The sequence below is a fragment of the Apus apus genome, chromosome 21 (assembly GCF_020740795.1).
Source record: "Apus apus isolate bApuApu2 chromosome 21, bApuApu2.pri.cur, whole genome shotgun sequence".
Taxonomy (NCBI): Eukaryota; Metazoa; Chordata; class Aves; order Apodiformes; family Apodidae; genus Apus; species Apus apus.
Genome location: NC_067302.1, coordinates 7,078,908 through 7,097,503, shown reverse-complemented (window position 1 = coordinate 7,097,503; position 18,596 = coordinate 7,078,908). Strand labels below are relative to the sequence as shown.

The 18,596-nt window shown below is 53.7% G+C and overlaps 3 protein-coding genes across 6 annotated transcripts; 2 read left to right on the top strand and 1 right to left on the bottom strand.

Moving 5' to 3' along the window:
- Positions 1–520: 520 nt before the first annotated feature.
- On the top strand, positions 521–11,909 carry GNL2 (G protein nucleolar 2). 4 transcript variants are annotated; one of them, XM_051638124.1, is made up of 17 exons: positions 522–671; positions 747–831; positions 1,366–1,460; positions 1,854–1,993; positions 2,965–3,149; positions 3,363–3,429; positions 4,730–4,888; positions 5,408–5,521; positions 6,273–6,401; positions 7,040–7,144; positions 7,242–7,400; positions 7,547–7,654; positions 7,999–8,429; positions 9,087–9,166; positions 9,866–9,948; positions 10,772–10,921; positions 11,821–11,909. In XM_051638124.1, the coding sequence occupies exons 1-16, from the start codon at positions 608–610 to the stop codon at positions 10,919–10,921; spliced, it is 2,154 nt and encodes a 717-aa protein (XP_051494084.1). In that variant the 5' UTR covers positions 522–607; the 3' UTR covers positions 11,821–11,909. The 4 variants fall into 4 exon arrangements, with proteins under 4 accessions (XP_051494085.1, XP_051494084.1, XP_051494083.1 ...); XM_051638123.1 differs by lacking the exon at positions 11,821–11,909 and having other exon boundaries at positions 10,772–10,952; XM_051638126.1 differs by lacking the exons at positions 10,772–10,921; positions 11,821–11,909 and adding an exon at positions 10,033–10,765.
- DNALI1 (dynein axonemal light intermediate chain 1) lies at positions 11,557–14,700 on the bottom strand. Its single transcript, XM_051638142.1, has 6 exons — positions 14,602–14,700; positions 14,383–14,444; positions 14,127–14,296; positions 13,380–13,558; positions 12,970–13,134; positions 11,557–11,893 (listed from the first exon to the last, which is right to left on the bottom strand). The coding sequence occupies exons 1-6, from the start codon at positions 14,674–14,676 to the stop codon at positions 11,858–11,860; spliced, it is 687 nt and encodes a 228-aa protein (XP_051494102.1). The 5' UTR covers positions 14,677–14,700; the 3' UTR covers positions 11,557–11,857.
- Positions 14,701–14,799: 99 nt separating this feature from the next.
- SNIP1 (Smad nuclear interacting protein 1) lies at positions 14,800–18,177 on the top strand. Its single transcript, XM_051638128.1, has 4 exons — positions 14,800–14,980; positions 15,062–15,158; positions 15,618–16,204; positions 16,691–18,177. Exons 1-4 carry the CDS (start codon positions 14,814–14,816, stop codon positions 16,953–16,955), a joined length of 1,116 nt encoding a protein of 371 aa, XP_051494088.1. The 5' UTR covers positions 14,800–14,813; the 3' UTR covers positions 16,956–18,177.
- The last annotated feature ends 419 nt before the right edge of the window (positions 18,178–18,596 follow it).

Here is an 18,596-nt window from a genome sequence, read left to right as displayed (position 1 = left end):
AGGCTTGATCAAAACGGGCTGCAGATCCAAGGCCTCCATCTCGCAAACCAGCTCCCGAGTCCTGCCTCGTTCGGGCTCCGCTGTGCAGGGGGGTCCGAGCGGCCAAACGCTGAGCAGGGCAAGAGAACATCTTGGGAGCGTTAATTGCCGGGACCCGGGGGCGCCCGCGGAGCGGGGCAGCGGCACCAGCCGCGGCTGCTCTGCCCTCCCGCCCGTGCGGGCCGGGGCGCGGGGCGGTTCCCGGGCAGGACGGGGCCGGTTTGGCCCCCACCCCAGCTCCGGTACCTCCCGGCACCGCTGCCGCGGATCCGCGCTGCCAGGGCGGGACCCGCCGGGCGCTCCGGCCACGGGGCGGCAGCGCGTCCCGCGTCCTGCATCCCGCATCCCGCATCCCCCGCATCCCCCGCATCCCGCATCCCCCGCATCCCCCGCGTCCCGCCCGTACCCCCCCCGCCCCGGGGGGTCCGCTCCGCCGGCGGAAGTGCGTCACGCCGCTGCCCCCCGCCCCGGAACTGCTTGTGCGGCGCTTCCTGCCCGGTGCGGCGCGTGTGGCCGAGCGGCCTCCCCGCTCTCCCGGCTCTCCCGGCTCTCCCGCCCCGCCGGCACCATGGTGAAGCCGCGCTACAAGGGCCGCAGCACCATCAACCCCTCCCGCGCCAGCACCAACCCCGGTACGGGGGCGCCGGGCCCGCTCCGCTCCGCTGCGCCGCGCTCGGCCCGGGCCTGACGCTGTTTTCTCTCCACAGACCGTGTCGGGGGCGCGGGAGGAAACAACATGCGGGACCGAGCCACCATCCGGCGCCTCAACATGTACCGGCAGAAGGAGCGGAGGTGAGCGCGGCCGGCCCGGCCGCCCCGTCGGTGTCGTGGCCGCTTCAGGGGCGGCTCCCGCCGGGACCGGGCGCAGGTGGCGCCGCCGGGGACGCAGCGGGTTTGTCTGGTGGTTCCCAGCTCCGCAGCGCCGGGCTCCGGGCGGCGCCGGTCCCGGTGACCGTGTGACCGCCGGGAGCCCCGGGTCAGGGCAGCAGCGTGTTGGCTTCACCAGAGCTCACTGTGGGAGGGGGCTGGGAAGGACGCGTTGTAAAAGATCCCAGAGTTTCAGCCAAGTCTCAGCTCTGTGGCAGCTGCTGGCACAGCTGGTTCCAGATTCCCAGGGGAGCAGAGTGGGGTTACAGGCGGTTGTGTTCTGGTGCTTTTGTTCCTGGGGTGACGAAAGGCTGCAGGAGTGTGTCTGGGCTGTGTCACCCCTGCTGTCCCCAGGCACGGGCAGCTCTGTCCCTGCTCACACTCCCTGGGCTCCAGCTGTGGCTGGGGGGTCTGTGGGTGCTGCCCTCCTGCAGGCACGTGCTCTCATTCCTCACTTAGGAACAAGCATGGTAAAGTGATCAAGCCTCTGCAGTACCAGTCAACAGTGGCACCAGGCACGGTTGCAAGAGTGGAACCAAATATTAAATGGTTTGGTGAGTTGTTCTTTTTTCAACTTTGAGACTTTCAAGCTTAAGAACCTGGGGCATCTTGGAGGGTGTTTGTGTCAGAGCTGGGGTCTCGGTGCTGTGGGGCAGAGGAGGCCTGGGAGCCACTGCACCCCGGGTTGTTCTGCCTCTTCCAGCCACTGCCTGGGCTTTGCCCACCTCTGCTGCAGCCCGTGGGTGTGAGGTGCCCTGCGGAAGCTTTTAGCGTTTCTTTTCAAGCAGTGGGAAAGAAGGGAATTGGTTTATTTGTGCTGATTTCTGGGTTGTCTCAAGCAAAATCCTCTGGTGGTTCCAGTCGGAGCATCACCACTGGATCAGTGCCCAGGCTCTCTGGGCAGTGCCAGTGAGGAATGCTCAGCTGCAGTGCTCCCTGTGGCACAGGCAATACCCGAGTGATCAAGCAGTCCTCCCTGCAGAAGTTCCAGGAGGAGATGGAAACTGTCATGAAGGACCCGTACCGGGTGGTGATGAAGCAGAGGAAGCTGCCCATGTCCCTGTTCCACGACCGGATCAAACCACACGTGAGTTGTTCCCTGTGTCTGGAGGGGCTGGGTCCTGGGCACGGGGGTCCCGGGGGGCAGCTGCCCTGCCCCTGTCCTAGAGCACAGGGGGCTGGACCTGGGGAGGGACAGTTCTGAGAGCCTGGCCCTGCGGGCGTGGGATGAAGGCAGAGGAGGAGTTTGAGAGATCTGTGATTCATTGGAAGGCCTCATTTTCCAGTAGAAAACTTACCCTAAAACGCCCTGGGGTCCTGTGCCAGCTCAGGGGATCTGTAGCCACTTGTCCCCTCTTCTAACAGCTCGTGTGACAGGGACCTTTCTGGGGACACTTCACTCCCTGGTCACTCTGTGTTGTGTGATGCATTTGAACTCAAATCTGTGCTTTTTGTCTTGAATCAGAGATTCTTGTGCACGCAGCCTTCATTTCTACTACATCAAATCTTAGTTATTGCTCTTTTTTTTCGTGGCATCTGAATCATTCTTTTGGACTCTCATAGCAATTTTCTCATCTGGAAACTTGCTGGGTTTATGTCATACAAATGTTACTTTAATTAAGGAAAAAGAGGCAAGAAACTAAAATGTGCATTGCAGAAAGAAATTCCTTCTTCAAGCAATGAGCTGCTCGTTCCAAGAAAAGCTGGCGTTCGTTACGGGCTTTAAAATTTACAGTTTTGAGTGTAATTACCCCTGACAAACTGTGAATTTGGCGAGATTTGTGCACTTGTTAGAAAAATAGGAAATGATCAAAGATAGCAGCTGAATTTTCATCATTGGAGCTTTAATTACCTGTGACATTGTTGATGGTGAAAGGACTGGAGCACAGCTCTTTGGCAAGTGTTCTCTTAAATACCCCTGGTGTTCCTCAGAGATGAGGCTGGGGCTCGGAGCCCTGGGAAGTGCCCTGACCCCCCGCAGGGTCCTGCAGGCTGCGCCTCACCCGGGGCGGGGGGGAAACTGCCTGCGGGTTTTTTGACCACCCTGTCCTCCCTCAGACCTCCAGAGTTCACATTCTGGACACAGAGACGTTTGAGGCGACGTTTGGGCCGCGCGCGCAGCGGAAGAGGCCGGCGCTGGGCAGTGCTGACCTGCAGGCCCTGCTGGAGGGAGCCCAGGCCTCCGCCGGCGCCTACGACCGCGACCGCGACCGGGACCTGGTGGCCGAGGACACCGGGGTCAGGTACACAGGGCACTGCTCACCCCTTGGTTTCAGAAAGGCCAGCTCTGTCTGTGGGTAACTGGTGGGCAGGATCTGGAAGGTGTGTGTGTCCGTGGGGGTGAGGGGCTGCACCCTGGCTCGGGCCTCCTCCCTGCTGCCCGTCGGGGGCTGCGTGGCTCTTCAGAAGACAGCACTGGAGCCCTCTTGCTGATGTCTCTGGTGATCTGCTTCCAGGGATGAAGCACAAGAGGATATCTATAAGAAAGGACAGTCCAAAAGAATCTGGGGTGAGCTCTACAAGGTAAGCAACACTTGTAATTTGCAGCAGTCACGTCCATCGGCCATTGCCAAGTCCAGTGCTTCACAACAGCACTGGGAATCCTGTGCAGCACTGGGAATCCTGTGCAGCACTGGGAATCCTGTGCAGCACTAATCAGAGCAGCTCTGAAAACCATGTATTGCTTTGTGAGGGAAGCTGTGCTACAACTTAATGTGCTGTAACGTTTCTTAGAAAGGTTAAGACAGCAGCTCTCTTTGTGCAGAAATGTCCTGAGTTTGTCCTTCCCTTGCCTGCTTTCCTGGCAGCCTGCTTGGACTAACAGGCTTGAAGCCATCCACCCTTTTTCTGGTATGGACACAGTGCACAGATGGGAACAGAAAAAGCCAGTTGTGGTGGAGAGCAGAGACTCATTTTCAAATTTCTGCCTGACTGAGCTTGATTTCTCAGCTCTTGTCCCACTGGAACAAACAACCTTTAAATATATGATGTAGGGAGGGACTGGCAGAGCCAGGATGTCACCTTCTCTGGGATTCCTGGGGCTTCACCACAAATAAACCAGCCAGAGGCCCCCGAGTGTCTTTAGGCTAAAAACATCTGGCATGTTGATAGGGCTGTCTTGGGAGGGCTCTGACCTTGAGTGCTGGAGGAACGGACACTGAGAATGAATTAGGGCTGTAAGAGCAGTTTATGTGCTCTCGGGGACTGTTAGGTGTGAAATTGCTTGACTTTTTGCTCTGAATTTCCAAATGCAGCTTAAAACCTTTTCATTTAGATCTAAAAGCGCTGGGAACGGCAGAGAAAAACAGATTTCAGTAGGACACTGCCAAAAATGCAGGAAATAGCTGTGAAACAAATTCACTTGGCTTGAATCAAGTCATAAATGACAGCTCCCTGCTGTAGATGCTTAGTGGACTAACAGCAGGTTCCTGCTTGGTTGTGTGATTCATATTTATCCAGAAAACATACTTTATATCCTGATCCGTTATGAAATGAATTGAATTGCTGCAGAATGGAGGGCAAACATTATTTTTGTCTACTGAAGCAATTAATTTTCCTTTTTGGGAGCTGTGTTTTCTTTCCCAAGTGCAGCAGTCCTCTCCTGGTGTCTTGGAACAGGTACCAACAGGTACCAGCTATTCAGCTGTGCAGGCTGAGTGTGGAGGGGAGTTGTGGGAAGAGGGAGGGGAGGATCTGTGGGGATTGGTCTGACCTTCACTCCTCTGTGGGGAGGGCACAGTTGTTAAGGTTTTTTTAATTTACTAGTTTTCATTTTGGAGCTATAGGTGTTTCTCTAAAAACTCTTCTGCATTATGTTTTTCAGGTGATAGACTCATCAGATGTTGTTGTTCAAGTTCTTGATGCCAGGGATCCCATGGGAACTCGCTCCCCGCATGTGGAATCTTACCTGAAAAAGGAGAAGCACTGGAAACATCTCATTTTTGTCCTGAACAAATGTGATCTTGTTCCTACCTGGGCTACTGTAAGCACAGTCCTGTCTGTTATTCCTTGGATCTCCTTTGTTCCTTTTGTAGCCTCTGCTTTAGTTCAGTTGCCAGTCCTCATGCTGTCCTCAAAGGGCGTCATGTAGCTGGGTCACTGGGAACTCTCTGCTTGCCTGCTATAAAAGTAACAATTACCATGTAAATCTGTCCAAGTTTGGCCAAGTTGAGCAACACTCGCCAGCCACAAATTCTCTACTTCCTCTGTCTGGATTTAACAGTTCAGCTGATGTCTCCAGAGTGTGCTAAATGCTGGTCTGCTTAAGATCCGTATCCACCACAGCTGGTTTGCTTTATGTTGTTAAACTAATTAGCTTGAGCAGTGAAGGCATTTTTGGGAAATTGTTTGTCTTTTATAAAAACAATACTTGGTGCTTTTAGCTGTTGTGTTGGTGAAATGCTTCAAAGGTTCTTGCACAGCAGTTCTTGCATCTGTGACCCAAGTGGAGCTGCTGTGCCCTGCCCTGGGCAGCGGGTCCTGACCTCCCCTCTCCCCGCAGAAGCGCTGGGTCGCTGTCCTCTCCCAGGAGTATCCAACACTTGCTTTTCACGCCAGCCTCACAAACCCTTTTGGCAAAGGTGCCTTCATACAGCTCTTAAGGCAGTTTGGAAAGGTACAGACCCATGTGGGGGATTTGTGTCGTTGTTTGGGGGCAGGGGTGTTCAGTGTTTGTGTTGTTGGTGTTTGGGGTTCAGCACTTTCCTGGGGCCATTCCGTCAGCAAGCAGCTCCGCCAGGAAAGCTCTGCTCTTTGGAGAGAAAATGGAAAGTACTCCTTCAGATACATTCTAAATGTTTGTCAGGCTGAGGAGATCCAGAAAGAGCATGTTTGACCATCAGCCTCTGGTCGAGGCTTGCTATAGACCAAGTATCCCAGTGGCAGTCCTAGGGCTCATTTGAATGTGTAGAAGGGAACATACTTCACACCTATTGATCTCCTGCATGTGTCTGTATTTTCTTTTTACATGGCTTCATTTTTCCAAGAAAGTCACTTTCTGTTGCCTTTGGATTAGTCACTGTCTCTTCAAGCCACGTCTGTGTTCTGTCCCCAGCAACTCTTTGCTTGGTTTCTCAACTTAAATGAGTTCTGAAAGCATCCACAAGTAATTCTAGAGCAATCAGGAATGCAAGAGGTTCACATCTTGCTTTTGAAGTAGCAAATATTGTCTTCAGTGCTTGGAGTTCTTGGGTGCCAAGTTGTATCCTAATACATTTCTCCTGATAGAAATAACTGATGTCATTTTGTAATGTGCTGCTTTTGCTTTACATTATAGTGAGAGCAGTAGCTGCTCTAGTGCTCAAAGCTGCTGTAGTAATTCTGCCTTTCTCTATGAGGTGTTAAAAAGAGGTATTGTTTCTTAACAGTTACATTCTGACAAGAAGCAGATCAGTGTGGGTTTCATTGGTTATCCCAATGTTGGTAAAAGCTCAATCATCAATACCCTGAGGTCTAAGAAGGTCTGCAATGTGGCACCTATTGCAGGTGAAACAAAGGTAGGAAGAAATCCCAACATCAAAGATAAAAATTAATTATGTATGTGCATTGTCAAAGGCAGAATTCATGTAAAAATGGGCTCGATGTCATTTTCAGGTTTAGGGCTGTGACCCTGAGCCTGGGGGTGGCTGGTGGACAGGCCCTGCTCTGCAGCACAGCTGTGGGCACCGTTCCTGATTCCCACTGTTCTGCACAGCAGTGCTGGGACCTGAGTGCTCAGCTGCCATGACTTGTATCTGCTTTTCCAAATCAAATGATTGGGCACGTTTGTGCTGCCAGGCTCCTTAGAGCTGGGTTTGTTCTTCTGAAGTGTGACAGTAAACAAGAAGACAGTTATGAGGAACCTTCCTTGTGAGCTTGTTCACAAATATCACTAAAGTTAAGAATCATGGAAGAGGAAAACCACAGAGTGCCAGAGTTGTTCGTGGTTGTTGTTTCCTCACCCTGGTCCTGGGCATCAGCAGCTGCATGGAGCTGTGGGTGGCTCTGGCAGGGGCAGCAGGAGCACGGAGCAGGGCTGCTGAGTTACATTCTGTGTCTGAGTGCCCAGCTCCTGGCTCCAGGGTGTTGGAGCCCTGCCTTGAGAGCAGGTCTGGGTGGTGTGGCAGGAGGTGATGGGGCTCTCTGGCTCTCCCAGGTCTGGCAGTACATCACCTTGATGCGGAGGATCTTTCTCATCGACTGCCCAGGTGTGGTTTATCCATCTGGAGATACAGAGACAGACATTGTGCTGAAGGGAGTGGTATGTACCTGCACAAAGTGCTAGAGGACCTCTGCTGTGTTCGGTCTGATCTGGGCTCAAATAAACAAGGGGCTGATGCTCTGACTTGTGTTCTCAGGTTCAAGTTGAAAAGATTAAGAGCCCTGAAGATCATATCAGTGCTGTGCTGGAAAGAGCCAAACCAGAGTACATCAGAAAGACATACAAAATTGATTCCTGGAAGGATACAGAAGAATTCCTTGAGAAACTTGCTGCTAGGACTGGAAAGCTGCTAAAGGTGTGACAGCGTTCTGCATTTGTGGGCTGGAAGAGCTTGGGGCCTCTTACTGAACATGGGAGCAGGAGTGTTTCTGTTGCTTGCGGGTGGAAGGAAGGTGGTGTGCCCTGCACACGTGGACATAAACTGTCACTGGGTTCTTTCAGGGTGGTGAACCTGACACACAAACAGTGAGCAAGATGGTTCTGAATGACTGGCAGAGAGGCAGAATTCCCTTCTTTGTGAAGCCACCCAATGCAGAGCCAGGTCCTCAGGTAGGAATGTGGTGCTCGTGTCACCTCTTCTCTCCCATTATTTAATTTCCCTAATGGGATTCATGTTGGTTTTCCCAGGGTGCCATCTAATTGGGCAGTGAACATCTTGGGCTCTGCTTAAATCTGGTGATTCAGGTGACACTCGAATTTGGTGAGACTCTGTAGTGATGCTCTCCAGAGATGTCTGAGCCATTTTGCTATCATCTGACTGCCAGAAATGCCAGTAGTTGTCACACCTTTAGCCTGTCATCTTGACTTTGTTCAAAAAGATAAAATGGAAGTAGCTCTCAGAGATGGTGGGACAGACATTGTGGATAAGATATCCATTGCACTCTTTCTTGTAGCCTCCTGTGCTGGAAGTACCTGTGACATCAAGCCAAGATAATGATGAGGAGAAGATCTCTGAGCCCGTGGCAGCAGGTGTGGAACCAGCAGAAGAGAATAACCCAAGCACTGAAATGAAGCAGCTCATGTCCCATGTTCGGCAGAACTTTGGGAGGATTAATGTGGCACCTGAGTTCTCAGAAGAAGACCTGGTTCCTGTAGACGTGCCAGGCTTTGATGAAACAGACAGTGACTCTTCTGGAGAGGAGGAGCAGGAAGAGGAGAAAGAGGAAAATGGGCAACATCAAGATTCAGTGGAGGAGGAACCACAGGTGGCTGCACCAGTTGCCAAGGAGAGCTCAAAGGCAGCTCTTCAGGCTTTGGAGGAGAAGATTGCAAAATACAAGAAATTCCTGGATAAAGCCAAAGCCAAGAGATTCTCAGCAATAAGGTACCTGAACATGTTCAGTGAGCCAGGTAGTTTGTTGGGGGAAAAGTGCTAATATTGTTCTGCTGTATGTTCCCTCCACTCATGACTTGCTTGTCTTGTGCCACACACAAGCTGCCAGAGGTGATCTTAGCCATAAATATCTGAACCTTGGCTAAGCACAGGTTTGGTTTTGAAAGATCATTCCAAAAAATCCTATTTGCCATCATAACAAAAATGTTCTACCTTTTTGAAAGCTGCCTCTTAAGCTGTGGATGAGAGATCTGTTGGTGTTCTGGGTAGTAGTAGTTCATCTCTCCTTGATGTTGGATTCTTTCTTGAGCAGCACCAAGGCTAATGTCCTACCTGGATACTCCAGCTGGGTCTCCATCTGTGTATGGGAGTGCCCCAGCTAACAGAGCAGGCCCAGTTCTAGCAAAGCTCACCAGCAGTTTTGTGAGACTGAGAGTTCAAGGTTAAGTGTCACATTTTATCCCTTTGTGCAGTGCACGAGCCCAGTAACCCCAGAGACAAAATACTGCAATAATGTGTTTTAGGTGCAAAGGCTGTGGCTCTGCTGCTGATGGGCTACTGGGATCTCCTGGAGCCTGATCACTTCTTGGAGATGGTTATGTTTTATGTTACAACATTCTTTTTTTTTGCTCATTTTATCTTTTGTAGAATCCCTAAGCAGCTGAGTGAGAAAGTGTTTGCAAAATCCATGCAGAAATCTGAAGAACCCAAAGAAACTGAAGATGGAGGTAAAACAAGATTAGTAGACACTGTTAACCTACATTTGGAAAAGCCATAAGCAAGAGAAGAGGGAGAGAAGTGTTCCATTAGCTCCTGATTGCAAATTCTTTTTCCCCTAAAGCTACTTAAATCTTCCCACTGCCAAGCTGAGGGCTGCCTGCTGGCCTTGCTGTGGCTTCGCTGTAGAACACGTGTCTGTAGAGTAAGATCTGTCCCCCCAGTAGCCAGTGAAGGTAAAGTGAAGGCAAATGTTTTCCTTCCAGAGGAATGGTGCTCTGGGCAGATTGCAGTCTGAGCAGCTTCCTCTCCACAGGGTGCAAAGCTGCACAGAAGGGAGTGGAAGGGTTTTAGGCCGTTATAAAAGCACAGCCACTGCAGGCTACAGGTTTTATTGCAGTGACTTCAAGAGTCTGTGGCTTCAGTTTCCATAGCAAGTTTGATTAAAGGCAAAATTATGTGGGATAGCCCTATTCTGACAAGACGGTGACATTTTTCTGGACTTCTGTGGGGCTTTAAGCAATCAGCTTCTCCAGGACAGTGTTCATGGTAATAGGGATTTGCTGGTAAGCAACGTGCGTGGGGGTTTGGTAGAAGGTGTGGAAACATGACCAAAGGATGCTGAGGTAGGTGGGATGGTGACCACAGGCTGAAGTTCTGCAAACAGAACTTGGGAAGATGTCCAAGTGTGTGGTCTCTGCTGTTTGCAGGCAGCACAGGGAAGAAAAGAAAAAGGAAAGCAGGAGAGGAAGATGATGATGAACAACCTTGCAAGAAACTTACATCTAAAGAAGTAAGTGTGATTTCTTGTAGTAAAGCAAATGAGCAGAGTTAAGAGCTTTCCGTTTTATATCTAGATAATCCATTGTCACTGCAGAGCTTTGAGACTGGGCACTAGCAGGAGGAACAGAGTGCAGGGACTGTTCCTGAGGCAGGAGGAGTGTGAAGGCAGCATGGGCTGCTGCTGCTGAGAGCTGGGCCAGCAGCACCTCCAGCTGGACACGGACCAGGGGAGCAAATGCTCAGGAAGAGTCTTTGGGGGTGTCTGTCCTGCTCTCAGCACTCAGCTGACCCTGCTGCTGTCAAGAGAGCAGGGTCTGAATGCTGGGAGATGGGAAAATTTGGAATGGAATGGGTACTACTGTTGTGTCTTCAAAGAGAGCTGCTGGTCAAGTCTGAACTGCTGCTTGAATCACTGGATGCCAAGTGAACGGTGTCTGGGGCTTGGGAAGTGGTTCATGAGCAGCCTTGTCCAGCCAGGCCTTCTGAAGCACTGCTGGGCCTGTCCGAGGGGAGCAGAAAACTGAATCCTATACAGGAATATTCTGTGACACTTCTGCTAAGACCTCTTGTGTGACCATACACACTGGGTTGCTCCTCATGCTTTGTTTACTACTTTGCTGAAGATTGAAGCAAATCTTCCTTTTTAACATCGTAAGAGCACAAGGGGGTGGACTCCATATAATGCCCGTATATTCACATCAGTATGTTGTGTTTGAAGTAGTTTATTCTACTAGAGGCACATGGAATGCAAAGTGAACAGCATTTGAAGGAATGCAAACAAAGCCAGGCTGTGGGTGCTTGGGTTTGCTGATGTGCTCTGTGTGTGTTTGCAGAGGAGACGAGCCGAGAGGCAGCAGCGCCCTAAGAAAGTTGGAGTCCGCTATTATGAAACTCACAACGTGAAAAATAAGAACAAGAACAAGAAAAAAACTGGCTTGGAGGGACAAAGATCAAAGCACAAAAAATACAAGCATAAGCAATAAGTACTTATTCTATTAAATTTTACATAAAACAGCTCTAGTATGCAGTGGCTTTTTTAATACAAAACTTGCAGTTGCCATTCAAAGCCTATTTTGACTGGTCTGTCTTGTTCCCAGGAGTAGCATCTCACTCTTTGTTTCTGCATCATCTGAAAGTTCTTTATGCAACTGGAGATCGTGGTATTTCCACATCCCCATCTAGGGCCAGTAAACACTGTCCAGCAAAACATCCCCAAGTGTTACTTGGCCATGGCCATGGTTTGTTTTTTTTTCTGGAAACTGGCTCCATGGTTTTCATACAACTGCAGTGAGTTGCCTTCCCCAGGTCTGCTGGCTGGAATAACCAGCCAGTTACACACGTCCCTCAATTCAAGATTTCATTTGCTCCCAGTGAGCAGTGGTGCGTGGAGTGGATCACACCCCTCTGGTCCATGAGGAACAGCCACGTGGGGAGCTTTGCTCCCACTCACCCTCGGTTACTGAGGTTCTGACAAGGGATTTTAATGTACAATCAACACCAACTTGCTCAGGGAAATACCCTCCTAACATCTGTCCAAGATCTGCCTGCAATTTGATTCTTAGTAGGTTGTTCCTGAATTTTCTACAGCATTTTCAAAGTAATAATAGTACAGAGAAGCTTGCATGTAAAACTGTATCAGTTTATTGCTTTGAAGTTCCTCTAGCATCATACTACCAACAGGTTCAGTATTCAAGGAGCTGAATGCTGAGATGGCATTGAAAGAGCATGCAGGAATTAGTGAAGCTGCTGAATTTCAGCTCTTCAAGAGAACAAGAAAGAAAGAATACAATTAGGCTGCCTTTAGTTACCAGTAAGTGAAAATTCAAGATTGTTTTATGAAGACAAATCTTTGTCACTAATTGCAGACTTCTTGCTCTGACAGGTCTTCTGAGTACTGTCTGGAGGGCAATAAAAAAAATCTACTTCGTTGATGCAATGATGCTTTCAAGTTGGGTCTGAAAAACAAATGAGACAGTAAGTCAAATTAGACTGAAGCTAAGAAATAAGCCCACATTACTGAAAAGTGATAAATTGTCTGTTAGATACTCAAAGCAGGGAGCTGAGGATGCTGCAATACTTCAAGAGAAGCAGGCCAGGGTTTATTCCCTAGCTGTTCCACTCCTTACTACACGTTTTACAATTTATCTTTCAATTCTTGGCATAAACACTTGTTGCGTTCTGAGCAGAGCTGGCCTTGGTTCCATACAATGAGACTCATTTCATAATGTAAAGCATTGAGGAGGAAATTAAATAAAAGCTGTTGAAACAGTGGTCTGAATTCTTTGATTTCAGGCTGGACTGCATTAGCAAAATTAAATATTTGGCTCTCCAGCATCTGGAATACAAACTGACTCTGGGACAAAAGTAGCTGGGAAAGCAAATTTCTCGGTTGCTGAGACAACTTGATGCCCAATTAGTAGATTGATTGGGGACCATGCAGAGCAGGGAGATGCTCCTCTTGCTAGAGCTGCCCTCAAAATAAACTACAAATGTGGTGTATGCACAGCTGTTCAAATACTGGTACTTCAGGGAAGAAACATGGATTCAGTGGCAACACCTACTCACTCTGTTACTCCATTTTGTGCCCTTACACATTTCAAGGTGGCCTGAAAGATGTTGAAGTCTTAGAAAGGAGAAACTGCAGGAGCAGGGAAGATAAGGGAAGCAGCTCAGTGTAAAGGAAATGTTTTTAACTGTAGCCAGAAAGATGTTGCTTCTGGTAACATTTTTTTCTTTACTCAGAAGAGTAAAGAAAGAGTTCCTTCCAAAAGCAAAGTAATGAGGAGAAGCTGTTTTCTCCAAAGCAGCAGGCACAGAATCCCTCCTGTAACTGTGCAGTCCCTGCTGCAGAAGGGCACAGTTGTTCTCACTGAGTGTTAATGGTGTGTCTTGGTTACCAGGGAGTCAACTTTCTGGGCCAACAGCAAAGGACCAAAACCTCTTCATTTGCCTTCAATAGGAGAAAGTTACTTTAAACTACAAAATGAGCAGTTTTACCATCACTATTTGAAATAACCTTTTTTTTACCAACCTTCAGCTGTTGGTTCTTCTGTCTCAGGAACTGAACCTCCTCGTCGTGTTTCTTCTCTTCGATCTCCCTCCTCTCGTTGTCACGTTTCTCAATGGCTTCACATCTGGCTTTCTGCTCATCCACTTGTCTCTCCAGCTCCCGCTTCTCCCCTTCTAGCTCCACAATCTGGGAAAAGAGTACAGATCTCTGCAGTTTTCTTTGTTCATAAGGAATCTTCGGTTAAGACGGGATAGAGTTGGACACTACGGTCGTTGAAGTGTCGCAGATAAAGCAGCGCATCCTTTCTCAAGTACAATTAAGCACCAGGAGGAGTCGCGCTGTGAGGACCTTTGCTGCCCTCCCGTGGAAACGGGAACAACAGCTTTACGAGCAACGTCCTCACCCCGGGCCACAGGCAGGGAACCACTCACCCTCTTCTCCAGGTCCGCCTTGCCCTGCTCGGCGCGCAGCGCCTTCCTGACGCCGAAGGCCACGCTGCTCTCGTACAGGGTCTGCAGCGCCTGCAGCGTCAGCAGCAGCTCGTCCCGCACCCGCAGCAGCAGCAGCCCCCGCTCGGCGCAGCTGATGGTCACCTCCCGGATCAGCTCGTCTGCGGAGGGCGCGGCTGCTCAGCCTGGCTGGGGCTGCGCGCGGCGCCCAGAACTGCCTCCTCTTGCACCCAGGCGCTGCTCCACACAAACCCACCGCACTAATCCACCCCGTGGACCAACTGGAGTCACACACTCGCAGCTTTTTTGTTACTTTGCAGGTATTGCCTCAAGTGTGAGCAAATAAAGGGGGAGTGACGGTGGAGAAACCCTAACAGCAGAGATGCACATCCACTGCAGCTCTGCAGCAAGCACCTACAAACGTGCAATGATCTTTGCAGGTATCAGGAAGCCTCCAGAGGAGCCAAGAGCCTGCAGAATTGTGCTCAAACCAGGGGCAATCTCTTGCATTTGGGAAACCAGCCAGGGTGTGCAGGGGCGCGGGGCAGTCACGCAGCAGCACACGGACTGATGGAGCACCACTAAGGGGACGTTTAGCTTCTTTGCATCTTTTACTGCTCTGCAGGTGTGTGCCTGCCTTTCTGGGGCGCCTGCCGTGCCAGCAGGACAGGGCTCGGTGCCTGCAGCGGGAGGCCCCGGCAGGGGCTGTGCCGCGCGGGGGGCACTGACCGAAGCACTGCGAGTACAGCTCCCTGCGCACCGGGCACAGCCCGGTCTCCCGCGCCTGCCGCTGCTGCAGCCGCAGGTCCAGCTGCTCCTGCAGATGCACCACGTCCTGCCGGGTGCTGGGCGCGCTCGACACCTCCTGCACCCAGCGCTGGTTCTCCTCCTCCCACTCCCTGCCACGACAAGCACAGGGGTCACCGGCCGGGCCGGGCGCTGCCAGGCCCAGCGCTGCCGGCGCGGGGTGCCCGGCCCCGCTCACCGCGGCGGCAGCACCACGTTGAGGATCTCCTGCGGCGGGCTCTGCGGCGTCTGCGGGCGGCCCTGCGGGGAGAGCAGAGGGCGCTCGGTGCGGGCGGCCCCGAGCCCCGGCCCCGATCCCCCCGCCCCCCGGCCCCGATCCCCGGCCCCGATCCCGCGGCCCCGGCCCCGCCCCCCGGCCCCTATCCCCCCGATCCCCCCGATCCCCGGCCCCGCTCACCGCGGCCCCCTCGGCGCGGCGGCTGACCAGCACGGGCGGGTTGTAGCGCAGCAGCGTGTCCGGCGGCGGGATCATGGCGGCGACCGTTGTTGCCGTGGCAACGGCGCCGCCGCCGCGCCCAGGGCGCATGCGCGGTCCGGCGGAAGCGCTTCCGGGAGCGGGCGCGGGGCCGGAAGCGGCGCGCGGGCACTTCCGGGTGGCGGCCGGGGGCCATGGAGGCGGGCGGCGAGCGGCGGCGGCGGCGGCGGGAGGCGGCCCTGGTGGTGGTGAAGGCCGAACGGCGCAGCCCCCGCCGCTCCGCCTCCCGCTCGAAGCGGGGCAGCCAGTCGCCGCCGGCCGAGGAGCGGCGGGGCCCGGGCAGCCGCGGCAGGAGCAGCAGGTAGGGGCGGGTTTCGGGCCCGCGCTGCGCCCGGGCGGGCCCTGCCGCTCACCTCCCTCCCCTCCCTTCCTTGTTTTCAAGATCGCCCAAGAGGAAGAGCAAGGCCGGGCGGAGGAGCCGGTCCCCGCGCGGCCGGAGGAGCCGCAGCCCGCACCACGCCGCCGTCAAGGTGAAGCAGGTAAATGGCACCGGCGGCGGCAGCGAGGCCCGGTCCCGCCCGCCGAGGGGTTACCGGGGCCGGGTGCGCGTCCCGGTGCCGCGGCCACAGCCGTTCCTGCGAGACTTGGCCGTGCGAGGTACGGAAATGGCTTCTCAGTGGCAGTGACCGTCTCCTGGGCCACGCAGGGCTCCGCGGTGGGTTGAACAGCTTGTGCTGCCCCCCGGGCTCTCCCCGGGAGCCCCGTGTGCCCGGAGCCGCTGGCACGCTGCAGCGTTTCTGGGTCTCGCTTTACTCAGCACAAACTAGGAACCCAAACAGGCTGCTGGCAAAGTCAGTTCCTCTCGCTCTGTGCGTGGTCTGGACACAGCAGCTCCGTGCACGGGTTTTCTGTGTGTTGGATTTTTCATACAGGCTGAGGTGGGTTTGCTGCTCTTCCCATCTCACTCTGAGGTCCCTGTAAGAGGCTCTTTGTTCCAGGAGCGAGAGGATCATTGTCGTAGAGGGAACGAGGAGCGAAAGCAGAGACACTCGTCAGAGCAGGAGCACAGGAGGGAGAGGAGTGGTGACAGAGACAGACACAGAGACCACTCGGACAGGAGGAAGAATCCAAACGAGAGGGGAGTCCGAGGCCAGGAGCGAGAGAGGGACGCTCAGAACCTCCGGGAGCAGCAAGCAGAGAGGGAGTTTTACAACGAGAGGAGGCGGGAGCATCGGCCGAGTGCCGAGGGCAGCGGGGCGGAGCAGAACGCGGAGCTCAGGCCCCCTGACAGCAAACCTAGAGACAAAGCTGCCGCCAGCAAGGAGAAGCCGAGCTTTGAACTGTCGGGGGCGCTGCTGGAGGACACCAACACCTTCCGGGGGGTCGTCATCAAGTACAGCGAGCCCCCCGAGGCGCGGGTGCCCAAGACGCGGTGGCGCCTCTACCCCTTCAAGAACGACGAGTTCCTGCCCGTGATGTACATCCACCGGCAGAGCGCCTACCTGCTGGGCCGGCACCGCCGCATCGCCGACATCCCCATCGACCACCCCTCCTGCTCCAAGCAGCACGCCGTGTTCCAGTACCGGTGAGTGCCCCCTGCTGCCGGGCAGCGGCTGCTCGGGAAGGGAACTGGCACGCGGGAGGGGGGTGGTTGTACCTTAGAGAGGGGACACTTCGGTCTGGCTGCTGCGTGCCCTGTAATTCCTCTCCTTTGAGCACAAGCAGCTTTTCAGTGGGCAGATCACACAGCAGGGTTAAACACAGGGTGTGTGTCTGAGCTGGGACAAGCCCGGGTGTCCTTGGCAGTAGAAGTGTCTCAGGAAGAGGTGATGCTCCTCTGCCTTCCACGACAAAGGCTGCTGATGCCCCTGGACGCAGGGGGGCTGCTGCTGCCGGTGCAGGAGCTCTCGGGGAGCAGCAGCTGTGCCGCGGGCGTCGCTGCACGCTGTGCGCAGCAGCTGGAGAGGCTGCTGCAGCCGTGACCCCTCCCGGGCGCAGGTGGGCTGGGTGGGGCTGCATCTGGGGCAGCTCTGGTGGCCCTGGAGCCCCTGGTGACCCGCTCTGTCCCCAGGCTGGTGGAGTACACGCGCGCGGACGGCTCGGTGGGGCGCCGGGTGCGGCCCTACATCATCGACCTGGGCTCGGGCAACGGCACCTTCCTCAACAACCAGCGCATCCAGCCCCAGCGCTACTACGAGCTGAAGGAGAAGGACGTGCTCAAGTTCGGGTTCAGCAGCAGGGAGTACGTCCTGCTCCACGAGTCCTCGGATAAATCCGAGGCCAACACCAAGGACGATGACGAGGAGGACGAGAAGGAGGAAGAGTCTGACAGTTAACGGATGAGGAGGAGACTGGGGAGGGGGGAGAGAAGAGGAATTGTCTGCAGCTAAACATGAGTTGGGATGTAAACAAGGGAGGGTCACAGCACTGATGCCTCTTGCTGCCTTAAAGTCCTTTTTCTGTTGCTGATCTGTTCTGATAGTTTGTTTTGGGGGACTTCATGGATTCATCTTTGGTAGTTCTGTGTATCAGGAAATACAGATCTTTGCTTTTTTGCTTTTTTCCCCCTTGAGAAGCAAAGGAGCACCTGGATGTGAAAGCTCTGATGCTAGAAGTATTCAAGAAATGCTAGAATTATTCAAGAAATGCTGGAAAACTGTCCTAGGAACTGATGTAAACCACAGCTGGCACACTTAAATTTATTTTTACTACCCTTTCAAAATACTACTTAACTGATGTCCTAGTCAGAAAGTAACCTGATGTGTTTTGTTACACATCTGGCTTGGAAGGGCTTTCCCACTTTGGCTGTTTGGAGCTGTGGGCAGGAGGGTTTACCAGGCTGCCCCACAGGCAGCAGAGTTGCCAGGGCCTGGTGCTCCTTGGGGGTCCCTTTGCCTTGGGCTGCCTTCCAGGGACGAGCATTTTTCTGGGATACTCCACCTGAAAATTAAAGGTAATTTGAAATGCAAGTGAAGTAGTTGCTGGGGTTCAGGTGGCAGTTCTGTGGTGTCTCTGCCCAGCCGTGTTCCAGAGGACAGAGCTGAAACCCTCACTTGGTGTGGAGCCCCGGGCGCGACGCTGGGCCCGCTGATCTGATCCCAGCCCTGCCCTCTGAATAACTGTTCCATGGTTTTGTTTGCATTACACATAAATTCCTTTTATGTGGTGACATGTTTTGACCAGAGTTTGCACTATTTACGTTTCCTTCTCATTAGAAGTTGAAGAAGTCCTTTGTTTAAAATAGTTGTCTCCCCTGTGAAAAGCACAGTGCTTTAGGAAGAGAACAAACACTTCCACTCACTGGAGCTAACTTGCATCTTGTGTATTTTGAATGTCTTCTCCCTGTGGTTTGCTTTATGGTGTAAGAAATGTGTATTTCCCCCCGTTTACTGGTTTGGGGTGTTTGTTCCGTGCCCCCCACGAGGTCACGGGCAGGAACGTGGGTGGTGTAAATATGGGCATTGCTGGAGGTTTTCAAACAGGCAGAATTAGTTTTGGCTGGGAGGATCTCCTTTATACAGACTCCAGGGGTTTTTAAATAAAGAATTTGTAAATTTAGCGGTGATTCCTTTGAGTTACGTTTTTTAGTGTCCGTTCTGTCGCCGCTGCGTCCCCGCCCTGCGCCGGACACGGCCGAGCTCGGGGGCTCCTGCCAGCGCTGAGGGGCCGAGTCCGTTAAAACGTGCGGGAGCGCCCGGGGGCCCGCGCGGGGCCGGGGCCGCGTCTGCTCCGCCCTCCGGGAGAGCCCCGCGCCGGGGCGGGGCCCGCGGGACCGGGGACCGGGGCTGGGCCGGGCTGGGCTGGGCCGGGCTCTTCACCCGCCCGGCGGGACCGGGCACCGGCGGCCTGAGGCCCGGGCAGTGCGGGGCGGGCCGGGGGGCGGGGACCGGTCGGGCCGGGCCGGGGGGCGGGTCGCGGGGCGGGGATCGATCGGGTCGCGGGGCGGGGCCGGGCCGGGGCGGGCTCCTGAGCGCGGC